We start from the raw sequence: 21,231 nt of genomic DNA on the forward strand, positions 1-21,231 counted from the left end.
TCCTTAGAGCATCAGGTATCTGACCACTGACATCACCTGGGCACCTGATCAGCTGACGCGCGTTTCCAGGAGCCAGATCTGTGCCGTGGGGCCAGGTTCCCGGCCTAGGGAGCAGGATCTGTGCGCGGGGCCCCTCGCGGGCCCGTGCATTCTGCAGTTCAGCTCAAACCGCACATTTACTATGTTTTGCTTTCATCCATCGGTTGCCAATTAGTTTCTAAGGAAGACATTCCCATTACAAAATAATAGCGAAATAAAAATAAGCACCACGTTAAAAAGAGGTCAGCAGGGAAGCACCTGAGGGCTGTTTAGGTGATTGGCCGCCGCCTCTATTAGGAGCGACCTCCACCGCCGAGGGAAATCACCCAAACGAGCCGCAGGCTGCCGCGCTCCTTCACTACAGCGAGCGTGGCAGGGAGGCGCCCTTCGGCCGCAGGGGACCTAGCCGCGCCAGAAACCGCTCCTTGCGGGTTTTGCCTGGGGGGAGGCCGGCAGAACCCCGAGCAGGGCGTCGCCTGGGAGAAGGCCGCAGACAGCGGCCGGGGTCCCCGAGAGAACCGAGGAGGCCACCAAGGCCCCGAGAAGCCGCGCGCGCGTGTGGCCGGAGCCTCCCGCCGCGCCCCCGCCTCCTGGCGTCGCCATGGGAACCCGGGATTTGGTCTCCGGGCTTGACTGCCGCCTGAAGGGGAAGAGGGGCGGAGGGGAGGCCGCAGACGCTTACCGGCGCCGCTCCTTCGCCGCCTCGAGTCGCGTTCGGCCGCGCGGGGATCCGTCCCGGCGCCCGTTCCGGCCACCGCCCGCGAGCCCCGCGCCGACTCCGGGCCCTTCGGCAGCCAGTGCCCCTCCGCACCAGTGCGTGGAAGTGTCAGGCTCCCGTTGCGGGAGGCGGGAGATTTAAACCGCGCGACCTGGCGGCGTCCGCGCTCGCCCGCCTCGGGCGCCGGCCTGACCCCGCTACCGGCCCGACTCGGGACCGAAGCATCTCTCGGTCTGCTCTTGAATGAACTCGGGGACCCTCTCTATTCCTTCTTTCCCGATTTCCTCTTTACTTAATAAAGTGAAATGACAAACACCAAGCCGGTCAGAACATCACGAGGAGCTGAGTGTGAGCTCGCTGAGGCGTGGGGAAGTGGAAGGCATTGACCCGTGGCCCTCCCGGCTCCCTCCGAGCACCCCCACCCCCGGACCTGCCGGGCCTTCTGGGGCGGCTCCTTAGCACCAGTGCTCCGGACGCGGAAAGCGTTCGCCCGCTGTATTTAACTCCCGCGTTAAAGGTTTAAAAAGGTCTAAGTTAACTGTTCATAACCAATCTCAAATGCACACGTCCATATCCATAATGTTTATGATGAATCTTCGACAGTAAAGGGTAAAACCGGATCCTGAAAGTCTCAGGAAAAAAACAAAAAGGAAGGCAAAACTATTTACTACTAGTAGGAGATAATTTAATAAATTCAAACTGCATTCTTTTTAAAGGTGACTCCAAAACTTAAAAGAACTTTCCTAAAACAGCAGAATATGAATTATTAATTACAACTGCGACACATAGGCTAGCAAAGAATTAAAAGGTTAACACTCGAGGTGATAATTAAAATCTGTATGATGACAAAGATGGGGTAAGGTTCTATAATTTATTTTTTTTGAGACGGAGTCTCTCTCTGTCGCCCAGGCTGGAGTGCAGTGGCGCGATCTCGGCTCACTGCAAGCTCCGCCTCCCGGGTTCACACCATTCTCCTGCTTTAGCCTCCCGAGTAGCTGGGACTACAGTCGCCCGCCACCACGCCTAGCTAATTTTTTGTATTTTTAGTAGAGTCGGGGGTTTCACCCTATTAGCCAGGATGGTCTCGCTCTCCTGACCTCGTGATCCGCCCGCCTCGGCCTTCCAAAGTACTGGGATTACAGACGTGAGCCACCGCGCCCGGCCGAGGTTGTAGAATATTAACAGTACAAAATACTCACCTTAACCTGGAAAGTATAGTTTTAATAGGAAAAGTGGCAAGCTACAGAGGGTTAATTTGGACTGAAAACATTAAATGTCTTTAGACTTTTTACCCTGAGATATTTGGATTTCAAGGAATAAGCAAATACCTGAGATTATGTGCAAAATTTTTTTTTTTTTTTTTTGAGGAGTCTACAGCTTTCCTCAGAAGGGTAAAAATTAGCGTTTGGCAAACATGAGTGGTTGACCTATTTCCTTGGGATGGCTTTCCTGAATCTTACTAAATGAGGCATTTCTCCTAAGGGGCATACTGCTCTCTGGCTGTAATGATCTCCTGCCTGTCTTCCCCATTAGGTGCTGAGCTGCTTCAAAGCTGCTCCACCCTTACGCATTTCTGCAGCCTTAGCACCTAGCACAGTGCCTAATACAAACTAGGTCCTGAATGAATGCTGAGTCCACCAATGAACGAAATGAAACAAAGATAGCTAATTCACAACTGAAGGATACATTATAAAATATCTGAAAAGAACAGATCTTTCTCACCAAGGAATAAATAACATGGCAAGCGAAATGACTTTCAAATTTTACTATGCCCCATGGTAAAGTTCTTGCGGTATTTTAGAAAATGTTTGTTTCAACAAGATGAAGTTTTAAGTCAAGGGAACAGTAAACTAATATCTTCTTCAGCTCAATCTGAGGCCGACTAAAGTCCTCCAAGGAACACACCAGGAAGTCAGACTAGTGGCTACGGGCCGCGCCTGTTGCTTTTATTCACTTCACTGGGTAAAATTACAGAAAGATACACAGTATCTCCAAGCCATCAATGAAGTGTAGTATTTACACTTCATATAATCACTTTTTCTTCACAAGTCGCTAAGGAAACACGGTGGCACAGTGTAGGAATAGTATCAGAAAATAATGTAGAGCTGGCTGCTGATGCTTCTACTGGACAGGAGTCAAGTCTCTCATATTTCATAAATGCCTGTGGAATGAATTCTTTCTTTAGCTGTTGGATACAATGTTTAAATGGCTTGCACTAGGAAGAGCATGGTAGTTTACGCCTATAATCCCAGCACTTTGGGAGACTGAAGCAAGCAGAGCACTTGTGGTCAGGAGTTTGAGAACAGCCTGGCCAACATGGTGAAACCGTTTCTACTAAAAATTCAAAAATTAGCCACATGTGGTGGCATGCACCTGTAATCCCAGCTACTTGGGAGGCTGAGGCACGACAATCGCTTGAACCCAGGAGGCAGAAGTTGCGAGCCAAGATTGTGCCACTACACTCCAGCCTGGGCGACAGAGTGAGACTCCACTTGCACTAGTCTCTTAACAAAAGGAGGCAGCTCAGTCATTACATTTTAGTGTTGCATAAAACCTCTTTAGAAAGTGAAATAATTTAACACCTTTAAAGTACTTTTAAATTTCATTTAGAAGTACATTTATCGAACTGTTATTTAACTTTCTATCAACATATAACACATTTATACTAAGGGAAAAAAAGGGGATTTTCCTCCACTGTAGACTTTCACAAGCTAACTAGACAAGAACATTAGATGACTTGGAATGTGAGGCTCCACAAATGGGATCCAAACCTAGAGTCTTAGTTTCTTTAAATACTAATGGTCTTCACTTTTGTTTTTGTGCAAACCTCTGGTTAATCTCCGAAATAAAACCTCAGTTGATATTAGAAAACACTAAAAATTATTCTACTGTTTTGTACTGTTTTACTAAGGATTAGAGGTCTATTGAATGTGACATCATACAAAAAGCTCCATTTCTTCAAGGCATTCCAGTTTCTTTGTAATCTGTTGGATTTTACCAAAGACATCAGGAGAAGCATAATAGGTCAGTGACAGCGGGGCCATGGAGAGCTATCTTCCCAGATACCCACATGAGTAATTACTTACATACTGCAAGCTAAATATTCTGTCTCTTCCCTACTACATTTCTGTTTATTCCAGTAAAGCTAGACACAGTATTAGAATTAGACACAATTCTAGAATTAGAATTATTACGATGATTTTAAATGTGAAATGTTACAGACATCGTTTTAAAAATTATTTCCTCCCCCTGAAACAACCATTGAACTTCATCTGGTATTAAGTCTCAGGCACGTTATTACACTTTCACTAACTATACATAGAATTGTTTGACATGTTTCTAAACTTTGCATCAGATTGTTCCTAACAAGATACTTTCTTTGTAGTCTTTATTACTCAGATGTATGTTGCCCAGCTCCATTAATTGGTTACATACCTTCACACTAGGTACTTAACCTGTCTGGACTGTGGTTTCCTTTAAATAACATGAATGACATAATTACATGAATAATAGGATAATTTCTAAAATTCATTTTTGCTTATATACAATTCCTATTAGAATATACAGAAATTGATCTTTAAAGTATACATTTATATACTATTACAGTAATACGTTTAGTGGTACACTAAAGTTGAAATTAATTTTAAAGGCAAAAAAATGCAAAGGTGAACATATTATTGTAATTAGTACTCATAAATGTCACTTAAATTTACATATTACTTTTTTTTTTTTTTTTTTGAGATGGAGTTTCGCTCTTGTTGCCCAGCATGGAGTGCAATGGCGCAATCTTGGCTCACCACAACCTCCGCCTCCTGGGTTCAGGCAATTCTTCTGCCTCAGCCTCCCAAGTAGCTGGGATTACAGGCATGCGCCACCATGCCTGGCTAATTTTGTATTTTTAGTAGAGACGGGGTTTCTCCATGTTGGTCAGGCTATTCTTGAACTCCCGACCTCAGGTGATATGCCCGCCTCAGCCTCCCAAAGTGTTGGGACGACAGGCGTTAGCCACGGCGCCCAGCCACATATAACCTTTCTGTTAGGTAAGTGAAGACACTTCCACACTCATTCTTTCCATTTATAAAAACATCATTCTTATGCACGACATAAGATTGACAAAATATATACCAGTTAAGAGCTTGTCCAAGATGAGTTCAAGTTCAAATTCACTGCCATTTATTTCCTGCTTGTGTGACTGTTCAAAAACTTTAACATATATTTTTCTCTCCTATAAAATGCAAATAATTTATTACCTATAGAGGATTATTATGGTAGGATATAGTTTCCTTGTTACTTTGATAGACACTGCAAGAAAAAAATTTACTTCCTCACATCTGCAAATCAATGAAACTGCTATTAAAACAAACATTAGGTTTAATTCTATAAAACCAGCCAGCCAAAAAAGTTTCTCTCCTAAGTTATAAAGATATATTTGGTTCAGGATGGAAGCAGTGGCTCATGCCTGTAATCCTAGCACTTTTGAGGCCAAGGTGAGATGATTGCTTGAGGTCAGGAGTTGGAGTCCAGCCTGGGCAACATAGCAAGACCCCATCTCCACAAAAATAAAAAAATTAGCTGGGTGTGGCAGCATTCAATTGTACTCCCAGGTACGTACTCAGGAAGCTGGGGCAGGAGGATCCCTTGAACCCAGGAGTTGAACCTGGATGGCAGAGCTAGACTATGTCTCGTAAAAAGAGATATATTTGGTTCATATAACAAAATACTATTATTGTGTTTGATACTTAATCTATGATAGTCAAAAATGTCAACAATGAAGTGACTAAAATGTTCTACATTTTAGTTTCTACACCTAGCAGTTTCTGGCTAGTAAAATCTGGATTTCACTTGCCTAATGAAATCTGATTCTAATTAGTGGCTTTTTAAATAAAAAAGATATTATTGGAATATCCCTTGCATATAGTCTTAAAATGTCATATTTTTTCCTATAAGAATAGGAGCCATAGTAATATCTATTAAAAATCAGTATTTTTGGCCAGGCACAGTGGCTTGCCTATAATCCCAGCACTTAGGGAGGTTGAGGCATGAGGACTGCCTGAAGCCAAGAGTTCATAACCAGCCTGGGCAACACAGCAAGACTGTCTCCACAAAAAATTTTAAAATCAGCCAGATGTGGTGACATACACCTGTGGTCCTACTTAGGAGGATGAGGTGGGAGGATCCCTTGAGTCTGGGAGTTAGAGGCTGCAGTGAGCTATAAATCGGGCTGCTGCACTCTAGCTTAGGCAATATAGTGAGACCCTGTCTCTAAAAAATGAACAAAAATAAAAACTAGTATCTTTCAAAAAATTTAGTATTTTCCTTATATTTGTTATATATAGTAAACTGTTACCTTTTTTTCAAAACTATGATATATCAAAAGAATTTTAGACTGTGTAAACAGATTTCAACGTTATTATCAGAAATTCCCAGATGGTATTTTTTTTTTTTTTGCAGGGTTGCTTGTTCAATTATGTGCATTTTATATCAATTTAAACTTTTGTTTGTTCTTTCTCCAATATTATACTAGGAAGCATTCTGATATATTATTATGCATTGTTGACAACAGTTCCAAAATGGTAATTCCAAATTCAAAGGAAAAGAAAATATTGATCATCTTCTCATAGAAAAGCTATGTTTTTCTACAAAGGCGTGAGCCACTATGCCTGGCCAAGTAATTTCTTAAAACTTTATTTGGGCTGGGTGCGGTGGCTCATGCCTGTAATCTCAGCACTTTGGGAGGTCCAGGTGGGCAGATAGCTTGAGCCCAGGAGTTCAAGACCAGCATGGGCAACATGGCGAAACCCTATCTCTACAAAAAAAGTAATAATAAAAATAAATAAAAAAATAAAAAATAAAAAATTGACTGGGTGTGGTCCCAGCTACTTGGAAGGCTGAGGTGGGAGGCCAGCTTGAGCCCAGAAGGTGGAGGTTGCAGTAAGCCAAGATTACACCATTGTACTCCAGTATGGGTGACATAGTGAGACCCTGTCTCGACATAAAAAAAAAAAAAAAAAAACCTTTGGTAAGAGAGCAAGTATCAACATTTTGAAGAACTGCACTACTATGGCAAGACAGCATAACTAGTACTGGTCAGCAGGTTCTGAGCACTGTATTGTCAGGTTCCTAGCTTTTACCCAACCATGGGAAAGCAGCACAACTCATTTATCCAAGTGATTCTTGGGAGCATATAAGTCCATGTAAAGCAGGCATCTCTGGTCTTCTGGTAGAGGAACTGGGACCATTGAAAGGTCTCACGGCTTTTGAGGGAAAGGGTGCGGAGCAATTTAAGAGGACTGAATAGTCCAGGCATGTTTTGACCTCTCATATTCCTTCTGTTCAGGGAGTAAGATCTAACCACTTGAGTTAATCATGGAAAGGAGTTTGGCAGGGATTGATCAGAAACAATACTTGTCCAAGAGACTTGGTCACTTACATTGTATCTATCCCAAGGAAGAATGCCTGAACTATGAATGTATTCTGCTGTGGAACCAGGATTGGGAATAGGTGGGGACTGGTTCCGGATGCCATTTTTTTTTTTTTTGTCTACTGCATCTGATATATAGGCTTCTTTACCTTTACTTTAACCATCTAGTTCATACAGACTACACTCGGTCAGCCCAGGTTGGGTGAGTTAAGAAAGACATTTTAAATAACTGCCCTTAAGGATCATTCGAAGACCATCCAAAACAGGACTAAGAATTCATCTTTGTCCTCTCAAAGTTAGAAGATTTCCAGACACTACAAATACAATAAAATTTATACCAATCATCACAAAATGAGAAAAACAAGGATTCTGTGCATGAATTTTCTGGCCACCTTTATTCACTTTTTTGGCATTAAAATATACTTTAAGAAATGATAACTGGAGCTCTAGCTCTTGGTCTATGTGAAAATGAGGACCACATCCCAGGGATGGAGGGAGCCTAGGATCCTGAGGAATGTGGAACAAAAACTACACCAGCCCTGGACTACCTCTGGTTTTCTACAGAGAACTAAACTCCTAACTGGTTCAATACACTGTTTAGCTCTCAACTGCAGCCAAGTATAGATATTGTTTCGCAGACTTCTGCAACAGGAACATCATTTGAGATGTAATACCATCTAATAATGAGACCAAACATATTTCCCAAATATTACTAAAAGGTTGTGAATGCTTTACTTAAGGAGTATCAATCCATTAATGATGGAAATAACATTTTAAAAATACACTTACTTTAAATATTTTTATATAACACATGCATAAAGATAAATGCTAATGATACCATAAAATCTGTAGAATGTTTAATACTGATGAAAGGTTTTGTCTAAATAATTTATTCTTATCTACACATGAGGAAAGATTAGGAGGTTACAGTGAAAACTGTATGCAATGCAATTTTTTTTTTGAGACAGAGTCTCGCTCTGTCGCTCAGGCTGAAATGCAGTGGCATAATCTCAGCTCACTGCACCCTCTGCCTCTCGGGTTCAAGCAATTCGCCTGCCTCAGCCTCCCGAGTAGCTGGGACTACAGGCATATGCTGCCACGCCCAGCTAATTTTTTCTATTTTATTAGAGACGAGACTTCACTGTGTTGCCCAGGCTGGTCTTGAACTCCTGAGCTCAGGCAATCCGCCCGCCTCGGCCTCCCAAAGTGCTGGCATTACAGGCGTGAGCCACTGTGCCCGGCCAACTGTATGCAGTTTCTAAAGGATCTGACATATATTTAATATAAAGTGCCTTCCTTAAAATATCTTGATGAATTCTTCAAAAATTGGCAATATACTTTTTTTTATTTTGAGATGGAGTCTGGCTCTGCTGCCCAGGCTGGAGTACAGTGGTATGATCTCGGTTCACTGCAACCTCCACCTCCCGGGTTCAAGCAATTCTCCTGCCTCAGCCTCCCAAGTAGTTGGGACCACAGGAGTGCGCCACCACACCTGGCTAATTTATTTTTGGATTTTTTTTTTTTTTTAAGTAGAGACAAGGGTTCACCATGTTGGTCAGGCTGGTCTCGAACCCCTGACCTCAGGTGAGCCGCCCTGGCCACCCAAAGTGCTGGGATTACAGGCATGACCCACCGTGCCCTGCCGAATCAACATTTTGTTATTGTTGTTGAGACAGAGTCTTGCTCTGTCGCCCAGGCTGGAGTGCAGTGGCACGATCTCAGCTCATTACAACCTCTGCCTCCTGGGTTCAAGCAATTCTCCTGCCTCCGCCTCCCAAGTAGCTGGGATTACAGGCGGTTGCCACCATACCCAAGCTAATTTTTGTAGTTTTAGCAGAGACAGGGTTTTGACATGTTGGCCAGGGTGGTCTCAAACTCCTGACCTCAGGTGATCCACCCGCCTCGGCCTCCCAGTGTGCTGGTATTACAGGTGTGAGCCACCGTGCCCAGCCTACATTTTTTTTACTGTTCTGAATACCCTCACAGCCTAATTTTCTTGAACATTTATTCTGCCAAAAGGAACTAAATTTCTAACTTTTTTTCTATTACAATTTTCATTAATCTTTTTGAATGCTTTTTTAAAATAGCTAACTTAAAAAAATTTAAGTCTCTAACAGAAATAAAAATCTCAACAATTAATTACTGGATTTCCAATATAACCTTTTACAGCATTTCAAAAGCAAATCTTAATTCGGCCAGGCACAGTGGCTCACGCCTGTAATACCAGCACTTTGGGAGGCTGAGGCGGGCAGATCACCTGAGGTCAGGAGTTCAAGACCAGCCTGGCCAACATGGCAAAACCCCGTCTCTACTAAAAATACAAAAATTAGCAGGACATGGTGGTGTGTGCCTGTAATCCCAGCTACTTGGGAGATTGAGACAGGAGAATTGATTGAACTTAGGAAGTGGAGGTTGTAGTGAGTTGAGATTGCGCCACTGCACTCCAGCCTAGGCAACAGAATAAGACTCCATCTCAAAAAAAAAATAAAATAAAATAAAAATAAAAAAGCAAATCTGAATTCAAACCAATACCTTTAAAGAGAAATGCAGAACTCAGTTTAATTTCAAGTTTGTATAGAGAATGCATGCCACAGTTTGTATTTTATAAACACAACCTATCTTATTATAAATACAAAACAAGAAAAAGTGATACGTTAGCTGTTACGAAGGGTGAAAACATTATATAAACTTCAAAAGGCTGCTTTCTGCATCTGCATCTATGTAATTTCATGGTTCTCTACCAATTTCATTTACAGAAATAATCTCTATAGTCAAATTATTGTTCACTTTCATGCCCCAACATGAGAAGTAGTAGGTGAATATCTGTAGGAATACAATTTATTGTCTGCTCCTCCACTCAGAAGTAGCTGTGTAAAAGGAGAGAAAAAGACAAGAAAACATAAGTAAATATAATTATTTCACATCATAGCTAAACCTAATTAAATACTAATGATTTTCATTACAAAAGGAATTATGGGTGAGCAGTTAACTTGCATTGAGAGTTAGTAAAGGGACCAACATTGTTTCACTACTATACTACTATACAGTATATTAAAACATTAAAAGCTATCATTTAAATTTGGTCGAGACACAATATGCTGTTGTACTTTCTATAAAGCATCTGCCAAGATATATAAGTTTGAAAGGGATACAGTTTTACCTATTAAAGAAAATTAAAAGTTTTTAAAGGACAACACATTAATTGTATATTACTAATTATTCAAGTAGCCCTAGGACTTATATTTGGAAAGAATTCTTAGGCAGTAAGAGCTTATGTATATACATAAAAATAATTAAATTGTAATTCTTTAAACACATTTTATAATGTAGACTTATGTCATAAGATTTTTCCAACTGGTAAACACTTTGATCCAATTAGTCTTAAGTAGTGAGTTTTTGGATGTAAAATGTTTCATGAAGACACTCGTGGGGGCTAGGTACAGTGGCTAACACCTGTAATTCTAACACTCTGGGAGGCTGAGGCGGGAGAACTGCTTGAGGCCAGGAGTTCAAGACTACCTTGGGGAACACAGTGAGACCACGTCTCTACAAAAAATTTAAAAATTTGCCACGTGTGGTGGCACCTGCCTGTAGTCCCTGCTACTCAGAAGGCTAGGGCAAGAGGATCGCCTAAGCCCAGGAGTTCAAGCCTCAATCCTAAAAATAAAGAAGGAAAGAAAGAAGATACACATAGGGGCGGGAGGATTGCTTGAGCCCAGGAGTTCCAGGCTGCAGTGAGTCATGACTGCACCACTAACATTCCAGCCTGGGCAACAGAGGACCTTGTTTCTTAAAACAACAACAGCAAAAACAACAAAAAACCCACTATACTCACAAGGAAAAAAAAATGCTCCAAAATTTCAAATTTACTATTCCTAGTATTATTATTATTTTGAGACAGGGTATCACTCTGTTACCCAGGCTACAGTGCAGTGGTGCGATCATAGTTCATCGCACCCTTGACCTCCCAGGCACAAGTGATCCTCCTGCTTCAGGCTCAAGTAGCTGGACTATAGGTCACACCACCATGGATAGCTAATTTTTTAATTTTTGTAGAGACAGCATCTCACTATGTTGCCGAGGCTGGTTTTGAACTCCTGGGCTCAAAGAATCCTCGCCCCTTCCCTCCCAAAGTGGTAGGATTACAGGCATAAGCCACCATGCCTGGCCTATTAAAGGACGAATTTGTTTCTTCTTTGAATGAGAGGTGACATTTTATAAATAATATTAAGGGAAATAATACTGAATTATAAATATCAAATATATTCAAACTAATGCTTTTTTTTTTTTCTTGAGACAGAGTCTATCTCCCAGGCTGGAGTGCAGTGGCTCAATCTCAGCTCACTGCAAGCTCCGCCTCCTTAGATCACACCATTCTCCTGCTTCAGCCTCCCAAGTAGCTGGGACTACAGGCGCCTGCCACCACGCCTGGCTAATTTTTTGTGTTTTTAGTAGAGAAGGGGTTCCACCGTGTTAGTCAGGATGGCCTCGATCTCCTGACCTCGTGATCTGCCTGCCTCGGCCTCCCAAAGTGCTGCGATTACAGGCGTGAGCCACTGCACCCGGCCCGAAACTAATACATTTTATAAACACAAACACCAGATTTATTCTAGTAACACTTTCCTCTTCATCAAATAACTAATAAATTCTTACCCCTGTGTCTGTCCAGTCTACACTCAAAACTTTGTCTTCATGAGCAGCCAGATCATAGAGAGGAGCCTTACAACTAAAAGATGAAAATATTAACATGTTATACGCATTCACAGTGTTAAAACAAACATTTGAATAATCACTTATACTTATCTGAAAACTTTACAGGGTTTACCAACCTTGCCCCAATAACCACTTAATCTTAAAATTCTGTTTATTTGATCACCTCTCCTCTTTTTCCTGTATCATTGGTAGACCACAGACATTTATTATAACAGATATATTCAGGAAAAAAATGTTATCTCATTATAAGAATTTATTTATAATTAGGCCCATTTTCACACTTCCTTGACTACTTTTTTTAACCCCTAAACAATGGCCTTATATACTGTTTGTCTAGCTATCTATATGCAAAAAAAACAACATATTAACATGAATTTATTTTTCTTTTTGAGATGGCGTCTCGGTCTGTTGCCCAGGCTGGAGTGCAGTAACGCAATCTCGGCTCACTGCAACCTCCGCCTCCCGGGTTCAAGCGATTCTCCTGCCTCAGCCTCCTGCGTAGTTGTGATTACAGGCGTGCGCCACCATGCCCAGCTAATTTTTGTATTTTTAGTAGAGACAGAGTTTCACCATGTTGGCTAGGATCGTCCTGAACACCCAGCCTCAGGTGATCTGCCTGCCTCAGCCTCCCAAAGTGCTGGGATTACAGGTGTGAGCCACTGTGCCTGGCCAAAAATTTTTTTGATCCTGGCTTTTCTTTTGCATATCAGTATTTGTCACATGAGGTTGCAAAACCATGAGGCTTTTTTTACTCTTCTGGTTTTAGATAAGAATTTCAGTATTCATTTCCTTTCTATAACAGGTAATTGATATGTTTCTCTTGTAGATCATAAATAGAATTTACCTTCTTGTATCCCACAGCTTAACAACGTTATCTAAAGATCCTGAAATCAGCTGCTGTTCATGGGTAGGAGACCATTTTACTGATGTCACCCAACCGGTATGTGAGGTTAGGGACAGCGACACCAAAGAACCATCTGAACAAAGCAAAAAAGACAAGAGTTGAATTTTAAAAAAGAGAAGTAGGTAGAATGAACTCAAAAAATATTTGTAGAAATTTTTTTTTGAGATGGAGTCTCGCTCCGTCACCAGGCTGGAGTGCAGTGGTGCAATCTTGGCTCACTGCAACCTCTGCCTCTGGGATTCAAGCGATTCTCCTGCCTCAGCCTCCCAAGTAGCTGGGATTACAGGCACGCGCCACCACACCCAGCTGATTTTTGTATTTTTAGTAAAGGCGGGGTTTCTCTATGTTGGCCAGGCTGATCTTCAACTCCTGACCTTGTGATCTGCTCACCTCGGCCTCTCAAAGTGCTGGGATTACAGGCATGAGCCACCACGCCTGGCCAGAAATTTTTTTTTGTAGATCTCCAGAGAGACGAGAAATAGATGTTATTCACACATATTTTCCCCCAGCGGTTTACATGACTCACCTTTAGTTCGGGGATCCCACAATCTGATATGCCTATCTGTGCTTCCAGATGCTAAACGTTTACAAAGTGGAGAATAGGAAATACAATTAAACACTTTATTTCCTGTCTGAAAAAGAAAAGGAAAGAACATTAACCATGGTAGACTAAAAACCATCTCTAAAAGTTTATCACTTAAAAGAACACTGAATTTGTCTTACCAAAGTTGACTTAAGACTGCCAGACTCAACATCCCACACTCTAATTGTGTGGTCCCAAGATGCACTGCAGATTTCTTCAGCATCTGACCACAGAACTGAGGAAACTGCTTCCATGTGGCCAGAGAGGGTCACTATGGGAGTCTAGAAAGGAAGACCCCCAAAAGGGGAAAGTGTTTTAATTACAGAATAATTGAAATAATAATAGTACTTATTACTTACAAAGCCCACATGACAGAGACAAACTGCCCATCTTTCATATCCTGACTTATTTCTTCTTTCTTTACAATGGAATGGATATTTGTTTTTATTTTATACAAGACACTGAGGCTGATAAAAGATAACTTGCCCAAGGTCATAGAGCTTGTAAGTGGCAAACTTGAGTTTGACCCCAAATATCACCCCTCTGTAGTCTTTCCACTATAATCTGCTGCTCCTCATCTGTTCTACTTTTCATTTTGATCAGCATTAACACAAACTTAACTCTCCCAGCTGACAAATGTTATATTAAAGGTTAGTGCTGGATGGTTTCCCAACGGCCTTGGACTGATGGATACAGTTTCTCCCCGCTCTTTTCTTCTTGCCCGTAGTTCTCAAAATAACTATAGAACATTCTGGGAATATAACATCCTGAGATAGGGAGCAACTGGCCAGCATAGCCTGGGGACTCTATTCCAGCTCTTAGAAACAGGATGTCCTTCAAACTTTGCCGAAAGAGTCAAGTGACCCCAGGGTACAAAAACCAGGGCAGGCTGTTTTTTGAGATCCCTCAGCTGTGCTGCAAGGGAGGCATATGCAGTTAACACTCCATTTGCCCCTGGCAGCTTTCTTGAGCCTTGGGGGACTGGCTCACAATGGATCCTCGGCTTCTGTTGTCCCTTGCTGCCTATCTGTAAGCAATGAACCCGTTTCATGTAATGTGTTGCATGTGTGCTCTTCCTCACCAGATTCAGGCAACTGGCAAAATTGCAGCCCAGGATGCGATGGGTGAATGTATTCACACTTCTATTCCTGGTGCCTGGCATACGACGACCTTTACTATCCTCCAACCAGTGGGAACCCTCCCTTAGACTGGTTATTAGTGAAACTGCTTCACAGTTAACATAAAAACCTTTGTGATCAGACAGATATAGGTTTCAGCACCTTCACACAAAATATGCTGCCAATTTCTACATAACTCCTCCAGGTAAATTAATCTCAGTAAGTTATTCTTACCACCTCATTCCTCAGCATCTTTAAGTCCTATTATTTAATCTTTAAATAATGTACACAGTTCACTTATTAATACTCCACAATCTCTAATGTCGTTCTAAACTAAAAGCCCCAAACTAGGTAACTAGGTAGAGCACCTACCTTAAATATAAGGAGTATATAAAGGAGAGTGGGAAGAGCCAAGCACAGAGGCTCATACCTGTAGTCTCAACGCTTTGGGAGGCTGAAGCAGGAGGATCACTGGAGCCCAGGAGTTTGAGAACAGCCTGGGCAACATAGTAAGACCCCGTCTCTACTAAAAATAAAATTAGCTGGGCTTAATGACACATGACTATAGTCATAGCTACTTGGGAGGCTAAAGTAGAAGGATCACTTGAGCCCAGCAGTTTGAGGCTACAGTGAGCTATGATCACGCCACTGCACTCCAGCCAGGCCCACTCCTGCAGTGGGCCACTGCACTCGGCCCATAGTTGTTTTAATAAGGGGTTGTTTTTTACAACGCTTTATAATTGTAATTTAGGTTTTTGTGTGAACAAGAGAGATCTTGTCTTTAAAAAAAAAAAAAAAAGAAGAAAGGAGGCCACACACGGTGGCTAACACCTGTAATCCTAGCACTTTGGGAGGCCGAGGTGGATCACTTGAGCTCAGGAGTTCAAGACCAGCCTGGCAACATGCTGAAACCCTGTCTCTACAAAAAAATATAGAAATGAGCTGGGCATGGTGGCACACTCCTGTAGTCTCAGCTACCTGAGAGGCTTACATGGGAGGACTGCTTGAGCCTGGGAGGTGGAGGTTGCTGTTAGATGAGATTGTGCCACTGCACTCTACCCTGGGCAACACAGTGAGAGTCTGTCTCTTAAAAACAAAAAAACAAAACACACAAACAAACAAAAAAACTAGCCGGGCGCGGTGGCTCACACCTGTAATCCCAGCACTTCGGGAGGCCGAGGCGGGTGATCACCTGAGGTCAGGAGTTCAAGACCAGCCTGATCAACATGGAGAAGCCCCATCTCTACTAAAACTACAAAATTAGCCAGGCGTGGTGGTGCATGCCTGTTATTCCAACTACTCAGGAGGCTGAGGCAGGAGAATCGCTTGAACCCAGGAAGCAAAGGTTGTGATGAGCCGAGACTGTGCCACTGCACTCCAGCCTGGGCAACAAGAACGAAACTCCATCTCAAAAAAAAGAGGAAAAGAATTCTGGAATAGGGGATAGTCAATCTACTTTTATATAACCTCGCTATATTTAACTTCCTTAAATATTGCCTCATCTGTAATATTAAGGAGTTATAACTGGATCAGAAAGCAAACTTTTTCAGTAAAGAACCAGCAAGTAAATATTTCAGCCTTTAGAGACCACATACAGTTTCTGTTGTATATTTTTCTTTGCTGAGTAGTATTCTGTTGTATGAATAATACCACGGTTTTGTTTTTTGTTTTTTTTTTGAGACGGAGCTTCGCTCATCGCCCAGGCTAGAGTGCAATGCATGAGCTTGGCTCACTGCAACCTCCACCTCCCAGGTTCAAGTGATTCTCCTGCCTCAGCCTCCCGAATAGCTGGGATTACAGGCGCGTGCCACCACGCCTGGCTAACTTTTCGCATTTTTAATAGAGACAGGGTTTCACCATGTTGGTCAGGCTGGTCTTATCTCCTGATTGCAGGTGATGTGCCTGCCTCAGCCTCCCAGAGTGCTGGGATTACAGGTGTGAGCCACTGCATTTGGCCCACAGTTGTTTTAATAAGGGGTTGTTTTTACACTTATAATTGTAAAAACCATCCTTAGCTCTCTGTAGCACAAAAATAGGTGACAGCCATACTGGCTGTTGGGCTGTAATTTGCCAACTCCTAGACCAAATGATCCCTGAGGTCTCTTTTAACATTTTCCTGAAAGAAGTAAAGGAACCTGATAGAGGAGTGAGAAACAGAACAATCTCTGATGTCATCTAAAACAAAATGAAAAGGTGACATAGAGGTAATCAGAAGGCTCTAGAATAGAAAATGACATGGTAAAAACAATAGGCAAGCTTATCATATGAATAAGCTATACCATTCCTAGGCATTTACCCAAGAGAAATGAAAACAGGTTCACACAAAAACCTAAATACAAATATTGATAGTTTTACTTATAACTGCCACACTGGAAACAATCAAATATCCTTCAGCTGGTGAATGATTAAACCAACTGTGGCATATCCATACCACAGAATACTACTCAGCATCGATACCTCCAACAACCTCAAAAAATGTTAAATGCTTTATGCTAAGTAAAAAGGGCCAGACACAAAAGACTATATACACTATACTGTGTGACTGCACTTATATGACATTCTGGAAAAATTATAGAGACAGAGAACAGAGCAGTGGTTTTCAGAGGATAGAGGTGGGAGGAAAGTTGACAAGAAGGGGCAATATGAGTTTTCAGGGATGATGGACTGTTCTATATCTTGGTTGTGTAGCAGTTACATGATTCTATATATTCATCAAAACTAAATAGTTATACACCAAAAAGTGAATTTTCCTTTACTAAAACTTTTCTTTCAAAGTAGAAAAGTCAACATTTGCATTGTCACTACAAACTAAGTGGAACAGTAGTACTGGAGGGAAAAAAGCAATTTTGAGAATTAAGGAGGAAAAGACTATTGTATGTTAATATATGAAGCAAATGATAGGTAAATGAACTGGCAGCATTGTTCACATTAACACATTTCAGGCAGTAGAAAGAAATGCAAAGAGAAGATACCTATTTTTGATATGTCTTATCTCTTTTTTCTATTATTTTGCTAAAATCCAAATTTTTATTTGCTTTTTTTCAGACAAGGCCTCACTCTGTCGCCCAAACTGGAGTGCAGTGGTGCAATCGTAACTCACAGCAGCCTTGACTTCCTGGGCTCAAGTGATCCTCCCACTTCAACCTCTCAAGTAGCTGGGAATATAGTTGCACACTACCATGCCTGGCTAATGTTTAAATTTTTAGAAATGGGGTCTTGCTATGTTGCCCAGGCTGGTCTCAAACTCCTAGGCTCAAGTGATCCTCCAGTGTTGGCTTCAAAGTACAGGTGTAAGCCAGCATCTCGGGCCCCAAATTTTTCTATTATTTCTGACGCAGCAACATTTTCATTGTAATTGGCACTTCAAGGGTTTCTGGCATGACTTAAATTAATAATTTATGAATGTATAAATAATTTAAACCCTATAAAAAGCTAAATGATTTCTCAGGAAAAACCAGTGAAAGGAGGAAAAAAGCTAAATGATAAACTCAATATACTATTATTTCTCTCAAATAAAATGAACTATGGGAGCAAGCTTACGAAAGTATGCACCTGGAAATAAATGGTATCAGCAAAGCAGACTGGGAGAAAATACTTAAATACATATATTCAGCAAAGAACTTGAATCCAGAATACATAAATAACTCTTACAAATCAGTAAGTAAAAAAAAAAAAAAAAAAAAAAATCAGTAAGTAAAATAGAGCCAACATTCTTTTTTTTTTTTTTTTTTTTTAAGACGGAGTCTCGCTCTGTCGCCCAGGCTGGAGTGCAGTGGCGCAATCTCGGCTCACTGCAAGCTCCGCCTCCTGGGTTCACGCCATCCTCCTGCCTCAGCCTCTCCGAGTAGCTGGGACTACAGGTGCCCGCCACCACGCCCGGCTAATTTTTTTGTATTTTTAGTAGAGACGGGGTTTCACCGTGGTCTCGATCTCCTGACCTCGTGATCCGCCCACCTCAGCCTCCCAAAGTGCTGGGATTACAAGCGTGAGCCACCGCGCCCAGCCGAGCCAACACTCTTAAAAAATGGGCTATGAGGTGGCAGGACTGCTTGAGCCCAGGAGTTTGAGACAGCTCGGGCAACAAAGCAAGACACCATCTCTATAAGAAAATGAATAATAACAACTTAAAAATTAGCTAAAAATATGAACATTTCATAATTATCAAAGATCCAGGGCTTATTAAAAGTTAATCATGACTTTAATAAGTAACCATATCAAGTGCTGGTAAAGATGTGGAGTAACAGCCAGGCATGGTGGCTTACGCCCGTAATCACAGCACTTTGGAAGGCTGAGGTGGGAGGACTGCTTGAGGCCACGAGTTCAAGACCAGCCTGGGCAATATAGCAAGACCCCATCTCTTTAAAAAACAAAAAAATTAGCCAGGGCATGGTGGCATGCGCCTGTTGTTCCAGCTACTCAAGAGGCTGAGGTGTGAGGATTGTGTGAGCCCTGGAGGTTGAGGCTGCAGCTGAGCCATGATTATGCCACTGCACCACTCCTCTCAAAAGGGGGGTAAAAAAAAGGTCCATCAAAAGAAAAATAAATAGCCTGAGTATGTTGGCTCAAGTCTGTAATCCCACCACTTTGAGAGGCTTTGGGAGGCTGAGGCAAGCAGATCACTTGAGCCCAGGAGTTCAAGGCCAACCTGGGCAACATGACAAAACCCAGTATCTACAAAAAAAAAAAAAAAAAATTAGTTGGGTATGGTGGCATGTGCCTATAGTCCTAGCTACTCAGGAGGCTGGGGTGGGAGGATCACCTCAGTCTGGGGAGGTTAAGGCTGTAGTGAGCCATGATCAGGCCACTGTACTCCAGCCTGGGTGACAGAGTGAGACCCTGTCTCAATACGGGATAAATTGTGGCATATTGATGCTGCAATGGAATGCTATATATTAATGAAAAGATCTATCTTACAGATATCATATGAAATTTTAAAAATAGGTAAAACTAATCTAAGATGGCATAAGTCAAAAGTGATTACCTTTAGGGAGCTACTGGTTGAGAGGCAGGCTAGAGGCAGACATCTAGGGTACTGGTAAATCTCTACATTTTTATTTGGGTAGTAATTACTTGAGTATACACATTTATAAAAATTCATTGAGCAGGCCGGGTGCAGTGGCTCACACCTGTAATCCCAGTACTCTGGGAGGCCGAGGCGGGTGGATCACGAGGTCAGGAGATCGAGACCATTCTGGCTAACACGGTGAAACCCCATCTCTATGAAAAAAATACAAAAAATTAGCCGGGCATGGTGGTGGGGGCCTGTAGTCCCAGCTACTCAGGAGGCTGAAGCAGGAGAATGGCGTGAACCCAGGGGGCGGAGCTTGCAGTGAGCTGAGATCATGCCACTGCACTCCAGCCTGGGCGACAGAGACTCCGTCTCAAAAAAAAAAAAATTTTTTTTCATTGAGCAACATTTAAGCTGAATGCCAAACTTTAAAAAGAGAAAAAATTGGCAGAGGATGGTGGCTGAAGCCTATAATTCCAGAACTTTGGGAGGTGGAGGTGGGAGGATCACCTGAGGCCAGGAGTTTGAGGTTACAGTGAGCTATGATTGTGCCACTGCACTCCAGCCTGGGCAACAGAGCAAGACTTTGTCTCTTTAAAAAAAAAAAAAAGAAAGAAAAAAAGAGCTACCTTCTCAGTGAAACATTTTTATAACTCAGCAAATCTTTTCCTACTCAGATATGTTATTTAAAAGTTTGATCAGGGATATGCATGAGTATAAACTCCCACTGGCACAATATCCAAATGGTAAGGCATTTCTAGCTTTATTTTTTATTTTATTTTTTGAGACAGGGTCTCGCTCTGTTGCTCAGGCTAGAGTCCAGTGGCACAATCTTGGCTCACTGCAACCTCTGCTTCCTGGGCTGGGCATAGCTGGGACCACAGGTGCAAGCCACCACATCCAGCTAACTTTTAAAAAATTTTTTGTAGTGACAGGGTAACACCATGTTGCCTAGGCTGTTCTCAAACTCCTGAGCTCAAGCAATCTGCCCGCCTTGGCCTCCCAAAGTGCTGGGATTATAGGCGTGAGCCACCACAGTCGGCCTCCATTTCTAGCTTTAATTTAGCCTACCAGAGTAAAGAAGTTGAGTAAGTGCCAGATCTTTCCTCTTGCAATTCATCAGTCTATGTTTAAATGTATTAAGAAATTATAAATCATTACTTTCAGCTGGAACCAGTAAGCACTACTATTACATTCTATTTGATAATTTATGATCCCATTTTATTCTTCATTTTCAACAATTTTTACAAGATATTTTATTGGTGACTATAAGAATTAATGTGTAAATGTGTGCTTTATTTACTGCACATTCATTATAGCTATTAGAAAATGAATGAAAAGTGTTTTTCTAAACCTGACTCAGTATCGCCCTTCACAAAGAGTATATAAATATAGGTCAGGTCACATTATAACAAATATCTTTGTAACAGGATAAATAATAATCTGCATGAAAAGTCAAACTCAAGGAAGCACAGAGTACAACAGTGGTTGCCGGGAGCTGGAGTGTGAGGAAACGGGGAAATGTTGGTCCGAGGGCACAAACTTTCAGTTATAAGATGAACAAGTTCTGGGGATCTAATGTACAGCATGGGTGGTGATGGATGTGCTAATTAATTTGATTGTGGTAATCATTGCACAATGTTTATGTATATCTAATCATGTAGTACACCTTGAATATATTCAATCTTTATCAATTAAGTACTTTTAAAAGTAAGAAAAAATCTGGA

General features: G+C 41.9%; 2 protein-coding genes across 3 annotated transcripts in view; both read right to left on the reverse strand.

Annotated features, from left to right (window-relative positions):
* ICA1L (islet cell autoantigen 1 like) overlaps window positions 1-848 on the reverse strand; it is a 93,411-nt gene extending 92,563 nt beyond the window's left edge. Inside the window, exon 1 of one of the 2 annotated variants that reach the window (XM_055290319.2) lies at window positions 722-848. The gene's annotated coding sequence lies outside the window, so the exon portion shown is untranslated. The remainder of the gene's footprint in view (window positions 1-721) is intronic. The other variant, XM_055290321.2, reaches the window with a different exon arrangement.
* Window positions 849-9,711: 8,863 nt separating this feature from the next.
* WDR12 (WD repeat domain 12) overlaps window positions 9,712-21,231 on the reverse strand; it is a 33,010-nt gene continuing 21,490 nt past the window's right edge. Inside the window, exons 9-13 of the mRNA XM_055290328.2 lie at window positions 13,519-13,659; window positions 13,322-13,427; window positions 12,736-12,868; window positions 11,832-11,904; window positions 9,712-10,045 (exon numbers count right to left, since the gene is read on the reverse strand). Coding sequence (XP_055146303.1) covers window positions 9,968-10,045; window positions 11,832-11,904; window positions 12,736-12,868; window positions 13,322-13,427; window positions 13,519-13,659 — 531 coding nt within the window. The 3' untranslated portion in view covers window positions 9,712-9,967. The remainder of the gene's footprint in view (window positions 10,046-11,831; window positions 11,905-12,735; window positions 12,869-13,321; window positions 13,428-13,518; window positions 13,660-21,231) is intronic.

Source organism: Symphalangus syndactylus, chromosome 8 (genome assembly GCF_028878055.3).
Source record: "Symphalangus syndactylus isolate Jambi chromosome 8, NHGRI_mSymSyn1-v2.1_pri, whole genome shotgun sequence".
Lineage (NCBI taxonomy): Eukaryota > Metazoa > Chordata > Mammalia > Primates > Hylobatidae > Symphalangus > Symphalangus syndactylus.